This window comes from Nerophis ophidion, linkage group LG15, assembly GCF_033978795.1.
Source record: "Nerophis ophidion isolate RoL-2023_Sa linkage group LG15, RoL_Noph_v1.0, whole genome shotgun sequence".
NCBI lineage: Eukaryota > Metazoa > Chordata > Actinopteri > Syngnathiformes > Syngnathidae > Nerophis > Nerophis ophidion.
The window spans coordinates 35,761,662-35,775,950 of NC_084625.1; the positions used below are offsets into that span (position 1 = coordinate 35,761,662).

At 45.2% G+C, this 14,289-nt stretch overlaps 1 protein-coding gene across 1 annotated transcript in view; it reads right to left on the reverse strand.

The window, feature by feature from the left end:
- Positions 1-11,485: 11,485 nt before the first annotated feature.
- The window catches only part of rdh10a (retinol dehydrogenase 10a), a 31,866-nt gene continuing 29,062 nt past the window's right edge, over positions 11,486-14,289 (reverse strand). Inside the window, exons 5-6 of the mRNA XM_061922083.1 lie at positions 12,558-12,689; positions 11,486-12,464 (exon numbers count right to left, since the gene is read on the reverse strand). Of these exons, the coding sequence (XP_061778067.1) occupies positions 12,341-12,464; positions 12,558-12,689 (256 nt within the window). The 3' untranslated portion in view covers positions 11,486-12,340. The remainder of the gene's footprint in view (positions 12,465-12,557; positions 12,690-14,289) is intronic.

Sequence of the window (14,289 nt, forward strand, 5' to 3'; positions counted from 1 at the left end):
CGGACCGGGGTAACATAGGAGAAAAAGAAAAGAAACGGCAGATCAACTGGTCTAAAAAGGGGGTCTATTTAAAGGCTAGAGTATACAAATGAGTTTTAAGATGAGACTTAAATGTTTCTACTGAGGTAGCATCTCGAACTGTTACCGGGAGGGCATTCCAGAGTACTGGAGCCCGAATGGAAAATGCTCTATAGCCCGCAGACTTTTTTGGGGCTCTGGGATTCACTAATAAGCCGGAGTCCTTTGAACGCAGATTTCTTGCCGGGCCATATGTTACAATACAATTGGCAAGATAGGCTGGAACTAGACCGTGTAGTACAAACCCCGTTTCCATATGAGTTGGGAAATTGTGTTAGATGTAAATATAAACGGAATACAATGATTAGTATATCCTTTTCAACCCATATTCAATTGAATGCATACAAAGACAAGATATTGGATTTTCAAACTCATAAACTTTATTTTTTTTTGCAAATAATAATTAACTTAGAATTTCATGGCTGCAACACGTGCCAAAGTAGTTGGGAAAGGACATGTTCACCAATGTGTTACATCACCTTTTCTTTTAACAACACTCAATAAAGTTTTGGGAACTGAGGAAACTAATTGTTGAAGCTTTGAAAGTGGAATTCTTACCCCTTCTTGTTTTATGTAGAGCTTCAGTCGTTCAACAGTCCCGGCTCTCCGCTGTCGTATTTTACGCTTCATAATGCGCCACACATTTTTGATGGGAGACAGGTCTGGTCTGCAGGCGGGCCAGGAAAGTACCCGTACTTTTTTTTTATGAAGCCACATTGTTGTAACACTTGTCTTGCTGAAATAAGCAGGGGCGTCCATGATAACGTTGCCTGGATGAGGTCAGTCACGAATTGGTACAACCCGTCCGGTATGGAGAAGGCTGTTTTTTTCTCGGGACTCTGGTGACAAGGGAATCGGATCTGCCAGTAGCCCTTGGTTGAATCCAGTGTCGTAAAAAATTTAGCATTGCCCAGCCAATCCAGGAGCTCGTCGACCCGGGGTATTGGGTATGCGTCAAAACGTGACTGTTCATTCACCCTGCGGTAATCTACATAGAATCGCAAGGTCACATCCTTCTTCCCCACCAAAACAATGGGACTACACCATGCGCTGTGAGATTCTTCCATCACCCTTATTTTAAGCATATTTTTTATTTCCTCGCTCACAATTTTGCGCTTGTGTTCGGGAAGCCTATATGGCCGAGACCGCACTGTAACCCCCGGGCTATTCTCAATGTGGTGTCGGATGAGATTCGTGCAGCCGGGCCGCATGAGAACACGTCAGCATAGCGCTGCTGTAACTCAGCTACCTCCGCTCGTTGGGCCAATGTGAGCTGGTCGTCACAGAAAAGCGGAGGGGTTGGTCCAGAGCGTGGGACCTCTGGTCCCAACTCCTCTTCCTCCTTTACTAATGTCGCCATGGAAACAGGCTCCGCCTGCCTCCATGCCTTCAGTAAGTTAATATGAAATAACTGCATGTCCCCCCCGTCGGTCGGAGCACCGAACCTCGTAATCCACATCACTCACTTGCCGCGTGACCTCAAAGGGTCCTTGCCACTTTGCAAGTAATTTAGAGCTTGAAGTTGGAAGTAATACAAGCACTTTTTCTCCCGGTGTGAATTCACGCAGTTGGCTTCCCAGGTTGTATGTCCGCCGCTGACCCTCTTGGGCACGGAGCAAATTCTCGCGTGACTAGAGCCCCACCTGGTGGGGTTTTGCTCGCATGTCAAGGATGAACTGTATTTCATTCTTGCTGGAGCTTGGACCTTCCGCCCAGCTTTCATTAATGACGTCCAAGACTCCGCGAGGCCTCCGGCCGTATAATAACTCAAACGGTGCAAATCCAAGCGAGGCCTGGGGTACCTCCCGCATCGCAAACATGAGGGTATCCAACCATTTATCCCAATTCTGTTTGTCCTCGTGCATAAACTTACGGATCATTGTTTTCTGTGTTTTATTCAGCCTTTCCACCAGCCCATCCGTTTGGGAATGGTAAACGCTGGTGCGGATCTCTTTTATTCCCAATAATCCGTACAGTTATTTAATGGTGCGCGACTTAAAGGATATGCCATGGTCAGTCAGAATCTCTTTCGGAATTCCAACTCGGGAGATGACCTGAAAAAGTGCTTGCGCAACACTTTTGGCGGACATAGAGTGCAAAGGCACTGCCTTGGGATACCGCGATGCGTAATCCACCAGGACTAAAACAAAGCGATATCCCCGTGTACTCGGGTTGAATGGTCCGATGAGGTCCATGCCAATTCTCTCGAATGGAACCTCTATGAGCGGCAATGGGCGTAACGGTGCCCGTGGGGTGGCCGCTGGATTCACCAGCTGGCAGTCTGGGCAAGCGGCGCACCACCGGCGCACATCCGCCTGCAGGCCTGGCCAATAGAATCGGACCATGACCCGATTAAGTGTCTTGTCATGCCCCAAATCTCCAGCCATCGGGTTTACATGCGCCGCCTGGAAAATCATTTCCCAGTGACGTTTTGGCACCAACAACTGAGTGCCTTCCTCCCCAGTTTGCGTGTCACGGCCCACTCGGTAAAGTCTATCCCTAATCACTGAAAAATGGGGGAATACCCACCCTATCGCCGGGCGCACCAGCTGACCGTCAATAAAGTCGACCTGGACCCAGGCCTCGCGCAAGGTTTCATCACGGGACTGCTCGAGGGGAAAGTCCTCCGTAGGTGGCCATCGAGGAGCCGGGGGGCCTCCCGCGAAGCCCCCGCCGTTTCCGGCTCGTTACTCCTGGATGAAGCCACGTCGCCGCTAAGAGCGGCGCGAATACTCCCCTCGCCTACTGTCCGTGAACGCATCCCCACATATTGTGCCATTAAAAGATTAAATCCTGGCCAATCCATCCCTAAAGTCACGGGGGGTGTGAGTTGCGCGTTTACGGCAACTTTAACTCTATGCTTTTGTTTGTCATAAACAATTTCTACTGACACAATAGGGTATTCGTGCACGTCCCAAAGAATACACCTTATTTCCACCCGTGTTGCCTGCCTCAAAACCCCGTGTCGAACCAGGTTTTGGTGGATCAGGGACTGCTTACAGCCTGAATCCAACATCGCCCGGTATGTACTCCCTTGTACCCTTACCGGTACATAGTACGTCTACCCCAGATCGGGGGCGGGTGCTGGAGGCCCGACGACCCGCATCACCTGCTCCACCTCCATCATGGAGCAAGTTACCAAACCTCCAGCACACCGGCCCTGGCAGTTGAGGTGCCCTCTGCGAGGGAAGCCCCCTCTCCGCAGCGTTGGTACCCTGGAACACGCAAACAGCATTTAAGTTATAACTCCGTGTCGCCCTCTTTGTGTGTGTGTGTGTGTGTGTGTGTGTGTGTGTGTGTGTGTGTGTGTGTGTGGATCTTTGAGTGCCCGGGTGGGGAACCTGTTCCTCATGACCGGGGGACTTGGTCCTTTCCGTTACCCCCCATTTTGGGGCGAGTCAACGGCATGGCGCTGAGGTAGGTCCTGCGGCCATCTTCTGGGTTGCCTGCCGCTGCACCGCCAGGTGATCGTCCGCCAATTTCCCCGCCGCTTTAACGTCCGTGGGACTGTGGTACCTCACCCAGGCCGGGGTTCTGGTCGGGATGGCTTCCAGGAATTGTTCCACAATGATGGCCTCCAGCATCTTTGGGTCTTGCCCGTTGGGCTGTAGCCACCGGGTCGCTGCGTCTCTCAGCCAGTAGGCAAAAACGAATGGCCGGTCGTATGGCTCCAGCCTCATCGCCCTGAATTTCCTTCGATGGTCTTCGGGTCTGCTGCCGACTCGGTCCAGGATGGCATGCCGGGTGCCTCCCCCACCAGGAGCGGCAGCATCTTTGCTCCCCACTCCTCTTCCGGCCACCTGTTCGCCACTGCTGTCACCTCAAAGACATCCAAAAAAGTGGATCCTCACCTTCCACCATGCGCTTCATGGTCGCTCCCCCTCCCGTTGTCTCTGCTCTGTCCATCTGTGTTTGCTGCTGGCTCGCTGCTGCCACCTTGGCCAACACCTGCCTAATCGCCTCGAGGGGAGTTGGTGCTGACATCTTTTCCGGGTTCTTCTGTGTTGGGCGCCAATGTGACGGTTTACGACCCAGATCTTCGGTTGTGTCACGGTGAACAACACACCCTGGCTCAGTGGTTTACAATCTTTAATTATTTTTACAGTCTTTTTGGAATGTGCAAAGTCCTGGTAGCGTTTCAGCTCAATCGGCATGTGTCCTTTTTGCTGGCTTGCCGTCTGACAGTCACGCTCCATTTGCCAGCCCCCTCATGATCTCCAACGCTGCTGATAAAGGAACAGGTGATTAGATAACTCGTTCCAGCTGAGATATCTGCTCACCTGATTGCTGCTTCGTGACCGGCTCCTGCACATGCCCCACCCGCAGGGGACGCGTAGGACACGCCCCTCTCCACAACGGGAGTATCATAACTTTGGAAACGGTGATACCCCTGACTGACAAGCACTAGGTCTATCGTATTACCGTTGCGATGCGTGGGTTCATTTATTATTTGTGTAAGACCACAGCTATCAATTATAGTCTGGAGCGCCACGCACGGTGGGTCCGATGAGGTATTCATATGGATATTAAAGTCCCCGTTATAATTATATTATCGGCGTGCGTCACTAGATCAGCAACGAACTCTGAGAATTCACTGATAAAGTCCGAATACAGCCCTCGGGGGCGGTAGATAACAGCCAGGTATAGAGGCAGCGGTGTGACAGCCCTCATAGTGAGCACCTCAATATACAACTTTTTGTTGTATATTAGTGCGACCCCCCCCCTCCCCCCTTTAGGGGGACGGGCAATATGCGCATTCGTATAGTTAGGAGGAGAAGCCTCATTTATTGCAAAAAAGTCGTCTGGTTTAAGCCAGGTTTCGCTGAAACCGATGACGTTAAGATTGTTGTCTCTAATGACCTCATTAACAAATAACGTTTTGGGAGACAATGATCTTATGTTTAAAAAGCCCATTTTATAGTTAGTGGGCTGTTTTAAGGAGTTTTTGATCAAATTATCCGTAGTAGCAATATTAATAATGTTGCATTTACTATGCGTAGTGCACTTAAAATAATTACGACAATATCTAGGAATTGAAATGACGGGTATTTTCAGATTGTTTGCTTGGTGCTGCGATAAACTGAACACATCATAATTTGCCACCTCAGTAGAACGCATGTCCAACTCTGACACAGTCATAGCAGAAAAAACATTATGTGAGTTGTGTATTATTCTAAGAAAATTGCTATGTTGCCTGGTCCTGACTAATTCTAACTTAAGTGACTCCTCACCCAGACTAGCAGGATCTGTAATTGCCTGTGACCGGGCTTAATTTAGTGCAGATAGTCAAGTGTGACTCAAAGAGAAATCTATGTTCCTAGACAAGATGATAGCGCCTTCCCGGTTAGGGTGAAGGCCGTCTCTCATCAGCAAGCCAGGTTTGCCCCAGAAGGAGGGCCAATTATCAATATACGTTAGTCCCTGTTGTCTACAGAAGCTAGCCAGCCACTTATTAAGCGAGACTAATCTGCTATGTCTCTCATCATTGCCTCTCGCAGGCAGGGGGCCAGAGACAATTACTCGATGCCTGAACATATTTCTAGCGAGATTACAAGTTCTGGTTATGTTTCTCTTTGTAATATCATTTTAGTGTCATTGGAGACAACGTGTATAACTATGTTCGCATAACTAGTGGTGCAATTACTAGGCCTGTTGCTAGTTAGCTCTCCAAGATTAACTTCAATGTCAGGTGCTCTGGCCCCGGGAATACACTTAATTGTGGCTGGTTTGCTAAGCTTTATTTTTCGGATGATGGCATCTCCTATGACTAAAGTGTGGTGCTCGGTGGACTGGGGTGTAGGACTAGCTAAAGGGCTAAATCTGTAATGCGTCTCAACCGCTACACCGTAGCTTGTAGGCCGCTTAGGGATGCTACAGGCTGGGCTAGTTAGCTCGCTACAGCTAACACTAGCAGATGCCTCCGCAACATCTAAAGTTACGAAATTACACTGCTCTAACTGACGGATACGGCTCTCTAGCAGAGCCAACCTATCCATGAGTAAGGTGCACAAAGCGCAGGAAGCCATACTCACAGAACTTTCTGTTGCCGAATGGAGTGCAAGCTGTCTGGGGATGCACCTGGGGATAGGTTGATTGGCAACACTAAATTGGCCCTAGTGTGTGAATGTGAATGTGAGTGTGAATGTTATCCGTCTATCTGTGTTGGCCCTGCGATGAGGTGGCGACTTGTCCAGGGTGTACACCGCCTTCCGCCCGATTGAACCTGAGATAGGCGCCAGCGCCCCCGCCACCCCAAAAAAGGGAATAAGCGGTAGAAAATGGATGGATATATGTATATATATATATATATATATATATATATATTGTTCCAAGATGGCGGCGCCCGGACGGGCTGCGTCCTCGAGGGGCTATTGCTAAAGATGGAACATTTGGCAGAAATACCGGACAATTCCACAGACTTTATGGCTGGCTCACATCGTGGTCACTCCGTGATCACGTACGACCGCCAGACACTTCTGGATGTGGACACATCGGGCCGTTTTGGACTGATAGACGCGTGCGTGCTAAACATGCTAACTAGCATGGGAATACGTCGGCGGCTACATCCAGCGGCCTGTGAAGCAGGGGAGTCTAGTAGCAGCGGGGGCCGTCTACGGAGCAGACGCCAGCGGTGTGATCGGAAACGCGGATGTCGAGCGGGGCTAAAAACAAAGCAGAAGGCTAATCCCCACAGAACACCACTTCCCTCCATCCCGAAGACGGATTTAAATGGAAAATGCGAGACTACTGGTCTGGGTAAGGAGTCAGTTAAATTAGAACACTTTTTTTCTGCTTTGAGTGTTTCAGAGTTGGACATGTGTTTTACCGAGGTGGCTAACTATGATGCGTGCAGTTTATCAAAGCAACAAACAAACAATCGGAAAATTCCCGTCACTGAGGTGGCTAACCATGATGCGTGCAGTTTATCAAAGCAACAAACAAACAATCGGAAAATCCCCGATACTGAGGTGGCTAACCATGATGCGTGCAGTTTATCAAGGCAACAAGCAAACAATCGGAAAATTCCTGTCGTATCAATTCCTAGATATGGTCGTAACTATACTAAATGCACTGGGCATAATAAACACAGCATTATTAATATTGCTACTACGGATAATTTGATCAAAAACTCCCTAAAACAGCCCACTACCTATAATATAGGTTTTTTAAACATAAGATTATTGTCTCCCAAAACGTTATTAGTTAATGATATTATCAGAGACCACAATCTTAACGTCATCGGTCTCAGTGAAACCTGGCTTAAACCAAACGACTTTTTTGCACTAAATGAGGCATGTCCTCCTAACTTTACACATGCGCATATTGCCCGTCCGCTTAAAAGGGGTGGGGTGTCGCACTATTATACAACGAAAACTTTAACTATAGTCCTAACATAAATAATAAATATAAATCCCTTGATGTGCTTACTATGAGGTCTGTCCCACCGCTGCCTCTACACCTGGCTGTTATCTACCGCCCCCCAGGGCCCTATTCGGACTTTATCAATGAATTCTCAGAGTTCGTTGCTGATCTAGTGACGCACGCCGATAATATAATTATAATGTGGGACTTTAATATCCATATGAATACCCCATCGGACCCACCGTGCGTAGCGCTCCAGACTATATTTGATAGCTGTGGTCTTACACAAATAATAAATGAACCTACGCATCGCAACGGTAATACGATAGACCTAGTGCTTGTCAGGGGTATCACCGTTTCCAAAGTTACGATACTCCCGTATACTAAAGTAATGTCCGATCATTACCTTATAAAATTCGAGGTTCAGACGCATGTTCGTCAAACTAATAATAATAATAACTGCTATAGCAGCCGCGACATTAATACGGCCACAATGACAACTCTTGCTGACCTACTGCCCTCGGTAATGGCACCATTCCCAAAGTATGTGGGCTCTATTGATAACCTCACTAACAACTTTAACGACGCCCTGCGCGAAACCATTGATAACATAGCACCGCTAAAGTTAAAAAAGGCTCCAAAAAAGCGCACCCCGTGGTTTACAAAAGAAACTAGAGCTCAGAAATTATTATGTAGAATGCTGGAACGCAAATGGCGCACGACTAAACTTGAGGTGCACCATCAAGCATGGAGTGATAGTTTAATAACTTATAAACGCATGCTTACCTTAGCTGAAGCTAAATATTACTCAAATCTCATCCACCGTAATAAAAACGCTCCTAAATTTTTTTTTAGTACGGTAGCATCGCTAACCCAACAAGGGACCCTTCGAGTAGCTACACCCACTCAGCTGATGAATTTATGCAACTCTTTAATAGGAAAATTGAAGTCATTAGAAAGGAGATTAAAGACAATGCGTCCCAGCTACAACTGGGTTCTATTAACACAGATACGATTGCCCTCCAAAATAGTTGTTCTCGTTTTGAGGAAATAACAGAGGAATTGTTACAACAATAAATGGAATAAAACAAACAATATGTTTACTTGACCCACTTTCTGGGAAACTTATCAAGGAGCTCTTTGTATTATTAGGTCCATCAGTGCTAAATATTATAAACTTATCACTTTCCTCTGGCACTGTTCCCCTAGCGTTCAAAAAAGCGGTTATTCATCCTCTCCTTAAAAGACCTAATCTCGATCCTGACCTCATGGTAAACTACCGACCGGTGTCTCACCTTCCCTTTATTTAAAAAATCCTCGAAAAAATTGTTGCGGAGCAGCTAAATGAACACTTAGCGTCTAACAATCTATGTGAAACCTTTCAATCCGGTTTCAGGGCAAATCACTCTACGGAGACAGCCCTCGCAAAAATGACTAATGATAACGATGGATTCTGATGCGTCATCTATGTTGCTGCTCCTCGATCTTAGCGCTGCTTTCGATAACGTCGATCATAATATTTTATTAGAACGTATCAAAACACGAATTGGTATGTCAGACATAGCCCTGTCTTAGTTTAACTCTTGTCTTACAGATAGGATGCAGTGCGTCTCCCATAACAATGTGACCTCGGACTACGTTAAGGTAACGTGTGGAGTTCCCCAGGGTTCGGTCCTTGGCCCTGCACTCTCCAGCATATACATGCTGCCGCTAGGTGACATCATACGCAAATACGGTGTTAGCTTTCACTGTTATGCTGATGACACCCAACTCTACATGCCCCTAAAGCTGACCAACATGCCGGATTGTAGTCAGCTGGAGGCGTGTCTTAATGAAATTAAACAATGGATGTCCGCTAACTTTTTGCAACTCAACGCCAAAAAAACGGAAATGCTGATTATCGGTCATGCTAGACACCGACCTATATTTAATAATACAACTTTAACATTTGACAACCAAATAATTAAACAAGGCGACTCGGTAAAGAATCTGGGTATTATCTTCGACCCAACTCTCTCCTTTGAGCCACACATTAAAAGCGTTACTAAAACTGCCTTCTTTCATCTCCGTAATATCGCTAAAATTTGCTCCATTCTGTCCACTAAAGACGCAAGAAATCTGCGTTCAAAGGACTCCGGCTTATTAGTGATTCCCAAAGCCCAAAAAAAGTCTGCGGGCTATAGAGCGTTTTCATTTCGGGCTCCAGTACTCTGGAATGCCCTCCCGGTAACAGTTCGAGATGCCGCCTCAGTAGAAGCATTTAAGTCTCACCTTAAAACTCATTTGTATACTCTAGCCTTTAAATAGACTCCCTTTTTAGACCAGTTGATCTGCCGTTTCTTTTCTTTTTGTCCTATGTCCCACTCTCCCTTCTGGAGGGGGTCCGGTCCGATCCGGTGGCCATGGATGACGTACTGGCTGTCCAGAGTCGGGACCCAGGATGGACCGCTCGTCCAGAGTCGGGACCCAGGATGGACCACTTGCCTGTGTATCGGCCTGGGGACATCCCTGCGCTGCTGATCCGCCTCCGCTTGGAATGGTTTCCTGCTGGCTCCGCTGTGAACGGGACTCTCGCTGCTGTGTTGGATCCGCTTTGGACTGGACTCTCGCGGCTGTGTTGGATCCATTATGGATTGAACATTCACAGTATCATGTTAGACCCGCTCGACATTCATTGCTTTCGTCCTCTCCAAGGTTCTCCTAGTCATCATTGTCACCGACGTCCCACTGGGTCATCTTTGTCTCCGACGTCCCACTGTGTGAGTTTTCCTTGCCCTTATGTGGGCCTATTGAGGATGTCGTAGTGGTTTGTGCAGCCTTTTGAGACACTAGTGATTTAGGGCTATATAAGTAAACATTGATTGATTGATAAAAGCAGCTTCCATGAAATGCTAAGTAATTCACAAACAAGGATGGGACGAGGGTCACCAATTTGTAAGCAAATTGTCGAACAGTTTTAAGAACAACATTTCTAAAAGAGCTATTGCAAGGAATTTAGGGATTTTACCATCTACGGTCCGTAAAATCATCAAAAGGTTCAGAGAATCTGGAGAAATCACTGCACGTAAACAATGATATTACAGACCGTTGATCCTCAGGCGGTACTGCATCACAACAGCGTGGTTTCGTAGTAAAAGAGTGCAGGTACTTTCCTTGCCCGCCTGCTGTCCAGACCTGTCTCCCATCGAAAATGTGTGGCGCAAATAAAAGAGTAAAATACGACAGCGGAGACCCTGAGGAGAAAAAAAAAAGTCCTCCTTTCTGTCTACTACATGAAAGTCGTTGGTATTTGGCATCTTATTTGTCCAGTTTCCATATTCGTTTTTATGCACTTTACAATAAAAACATTGGCGGCAAGCTCCGTAGTTTGCTAGCTTTTGCGCTGGCTTTTGGAGACTCTTATGTTGTTAGCGCAGGCGCGATGAAGCGGCACTTTTATTGTGAAAACAGGAACTGTACGATCAGTCTTTAGGCTTATGACGGGAAGTACGGTTGAAATAAAAAGTGTCTTTTTTCCTCTACACTTTTGATTGATTGGTTGAAACTTTTATTAGTAGATTGCACAGTACAGTACATATTCTGTACAGTTGACTACTAAATGGTAACACCCCAATAAGTTTTTCAAATTGTTTAAGTCGGGGTCCACGTTTGACGGTCATGTGACCGCCTGGCTCTGTTTGATTGGTCCAACGTCACCAGTGACTGCACGTGATTGGTGAAACGCAGGCATGCGTAGATCCTACTTTGTAGGTCTGTCTGAAAAACCAAAACAAACACTAACATACCGATAAAAAAAAGTAGTGAGTAACGAGCTGAATGTAGATAAATGGAGTGGAGTAAAAGTAATGTTTCTTCTCCATAAATATACTCAAGTAAAAGTAAGTTGCATAAAAACTACTCTTAGAAGTACAATTTATCCCAAAAGTTACTCAAGTAGATGTAACGGAGTAAATGTACTGCGTTACTACCCACCTCTGGATAGAGTAGATACTTTCGAGTAACCAAATCATCCTTTTTCAAACATGAAGGTACCACCAAAACACCATTTCATAATAATCTAAATCACTTTATTAATTTAAGTTAAGTAGAGACACTAAACATCAGAATGACACTTTACTGTGCTATGGAGCAGTCCTCAGAAAACAACAAGTATGCTGTGATGAAAAAAACAAAAACAATAAGAGGTAGAGAATTTAGGCTCATTGACTGAAGAAATGACGCCTCTTGGAATGTCATTGAACTTTGAAAACATTGTCAACCCCCATTCGTCACACAGGGAACAGTCAGCGTTAACGGGTGACTCACAATTTTTTTTACAACACAACGGGACAAAGTGACAGGACAGTTACTTCTTTGACGTGACAGGGTTGGAAAAACATGTAGAAAAATATCGTATTAATGCTGTGGTAACATATCCTTACGAGAAGTGACTGACTCGTTTAAATATGTTTGTAACTTGTAGAGAAGTATTAGAAAATTACAGTGCATGTCTACTAAAAAAAGAAAAAGTGAAGTTTTTTTTTTTTTACTGTTTGTACAGTAACATACTGTACATTTCCACAATGACGCTAGATATGTTGGTGACTAAATAGTTAATTATTGGGTACCGTTTTTGTACGATTTCAAAACTAGTGACAGTATATAGATGCCTCTTAAAAAAACACAAAAACAAAAAACAATAACTCCATTGTGTAATACACAGCTCTCTTTGTCCCAGAGGAACAATATGGTAAACCTTTGCATTTGCTCAATGCAAGTGCACCAGCCCACATTCAGTCTTTCCGCCTTTTCTCCCCCTCCCTTCTTCCTTCCACAGTGGTCTTCTCCTCTTCATGCTTGCAGGATTATGTGCCCCCTGTTTGTGTTGCAGACAGCGATGACCCCCCACTCGTCTTCCCACCTAGATCCCATTTTTGGCTTCGTTGTTGTTCATGGCCTCCTTCCGCTGTGCCAGGAAGGGATACATGCACTTATCTGCGCCAAGGAAACGGTACATGCACACGATCGCCTCGAACGGCAGGATGCTGCAGGAGCCAGAGGACAGAGGGAGGGAGGTTAGTGGTGTGGTTGCTATGGTGATACAGTCAGGCGGTTCTGGTGGTAGGAGTTGGCATTACCTTTTCATGAAGTTCACCATATAGACGATGCGAGGCGTGCAGATCATGGGCTGGTCTGTGAGGATGGCGCGCATGGCCTGTTTGACGCAGAACTCGGGCTTCAGGGGAGGTAGGAACGGTTCTATTTCCTTCCTGAGGGCGAGGAAAGGGAAGGTCAACTTGGGTCCAAATTAGGGATTGGCCGATTTGGCCTCAAATCTATATTGCAATATCAATATATAATCACAAAATTTTATTTGGCATATAAATGATGGACAACAAAAGGCTCCCAATTTGGCTGCTGACATATGCAGTAACAAATTTTCTCAAAACTAAAAAACAAAATTTTTTTTAGCACAACTGAAATCAAACAAAAACACAGGATGGCGATGTAACAATCTCAATTAATATTTACGTTATTTCCTTGTTCCTTTTTATTATATGCAACACTTATATCAAAATAAATTGTGCAAAATAACTCAACAAAAGCATAATATACCATTGGCTCTTTTGGAAACAAAAAAAAACACATCACTCTACTATTAAACATATACTGATAGTATTCTGGGTATCATTGTGTTCGGTATTTGTATTCGGTATCAATTCACCCATCTGTTTAGCTATTCCTTGTCTTTTAGTTCTCCAGTGAAAATGTTTATTTATCGTCAGCAAAATTTATATCATTTATATCGTCTGTATCGCACAATCCTAGTCCAAAAGCATTCAAATGTTGCCCCTTCATCGAATTTAATTGTTTTTACACTATAAAACATTTGGCTACCTGTTGACCCTGGCTCAAAAACACAGTTTCTCTTTCCCTAAAATTATTTCTCAGGACATTCTCAGACGTTGCAGGATCAGCTATCAAGATTCAACTGTAAATACGAAAAGCCCATTAAAGTGACAGCCTGTCAATCATCGGAGGACAGAGATGGGCTGGTGGCTACAATAGAGGAAAAACCTCACATACATACACATATGTACGTATGTAAACATATATATACACACACACATATATACATACATACATACATACATACATACACATATACATATACATACATATATATATATATATATATACACACACACACACACACACACACACACACACACACACACACACACACACACACACACACACAAATATACATACATACATACATACAGTGGGGCAAAAAAGTATTTAGTCAGCCACCAATTGTGCAAGTTCTCCCACTTAAAATGATGACAGAGGTCTGTAGTTTTCATCATAGGTACACTTCAACTGTGAGAAACAGAATGTGGAAAGAAATCCAGGAATTCACATTATAGAATTTTAAAGAATTTATTTGTAAATTATGGTGGAAAGTAAGTATTTGGTCAACCATTCAAAGCTCTAACTGATGGAAGGAGGATTTGGCTCAAAGTCTCACGATACATGGCCCCATTCATTCTTTCCTTAACACGGATCAATCGTCCTGTCCCCTTAGCAGAAAAACGGCCCCAAAGCATGATGTTTCCACCCCCATGCTTCACAGTGGGTATGGTGTTCTTGGGATACAACTCAGTATTCTTCTTCCTCCAAACACGACGAGTTGAGTTTATACCAAAATGAATACATGGATGATACATCAGAGGATTGGGAGAATGTCATGTGGTCAGATGAAACCAAAATAGAACTTTTTGGTATAAACTCAACTTGTCGTGTTTGGAGGAAGAAGAATACTGAGTTGCATCCCAAGAACACCATACCTACTGTGAAGCATGGGGG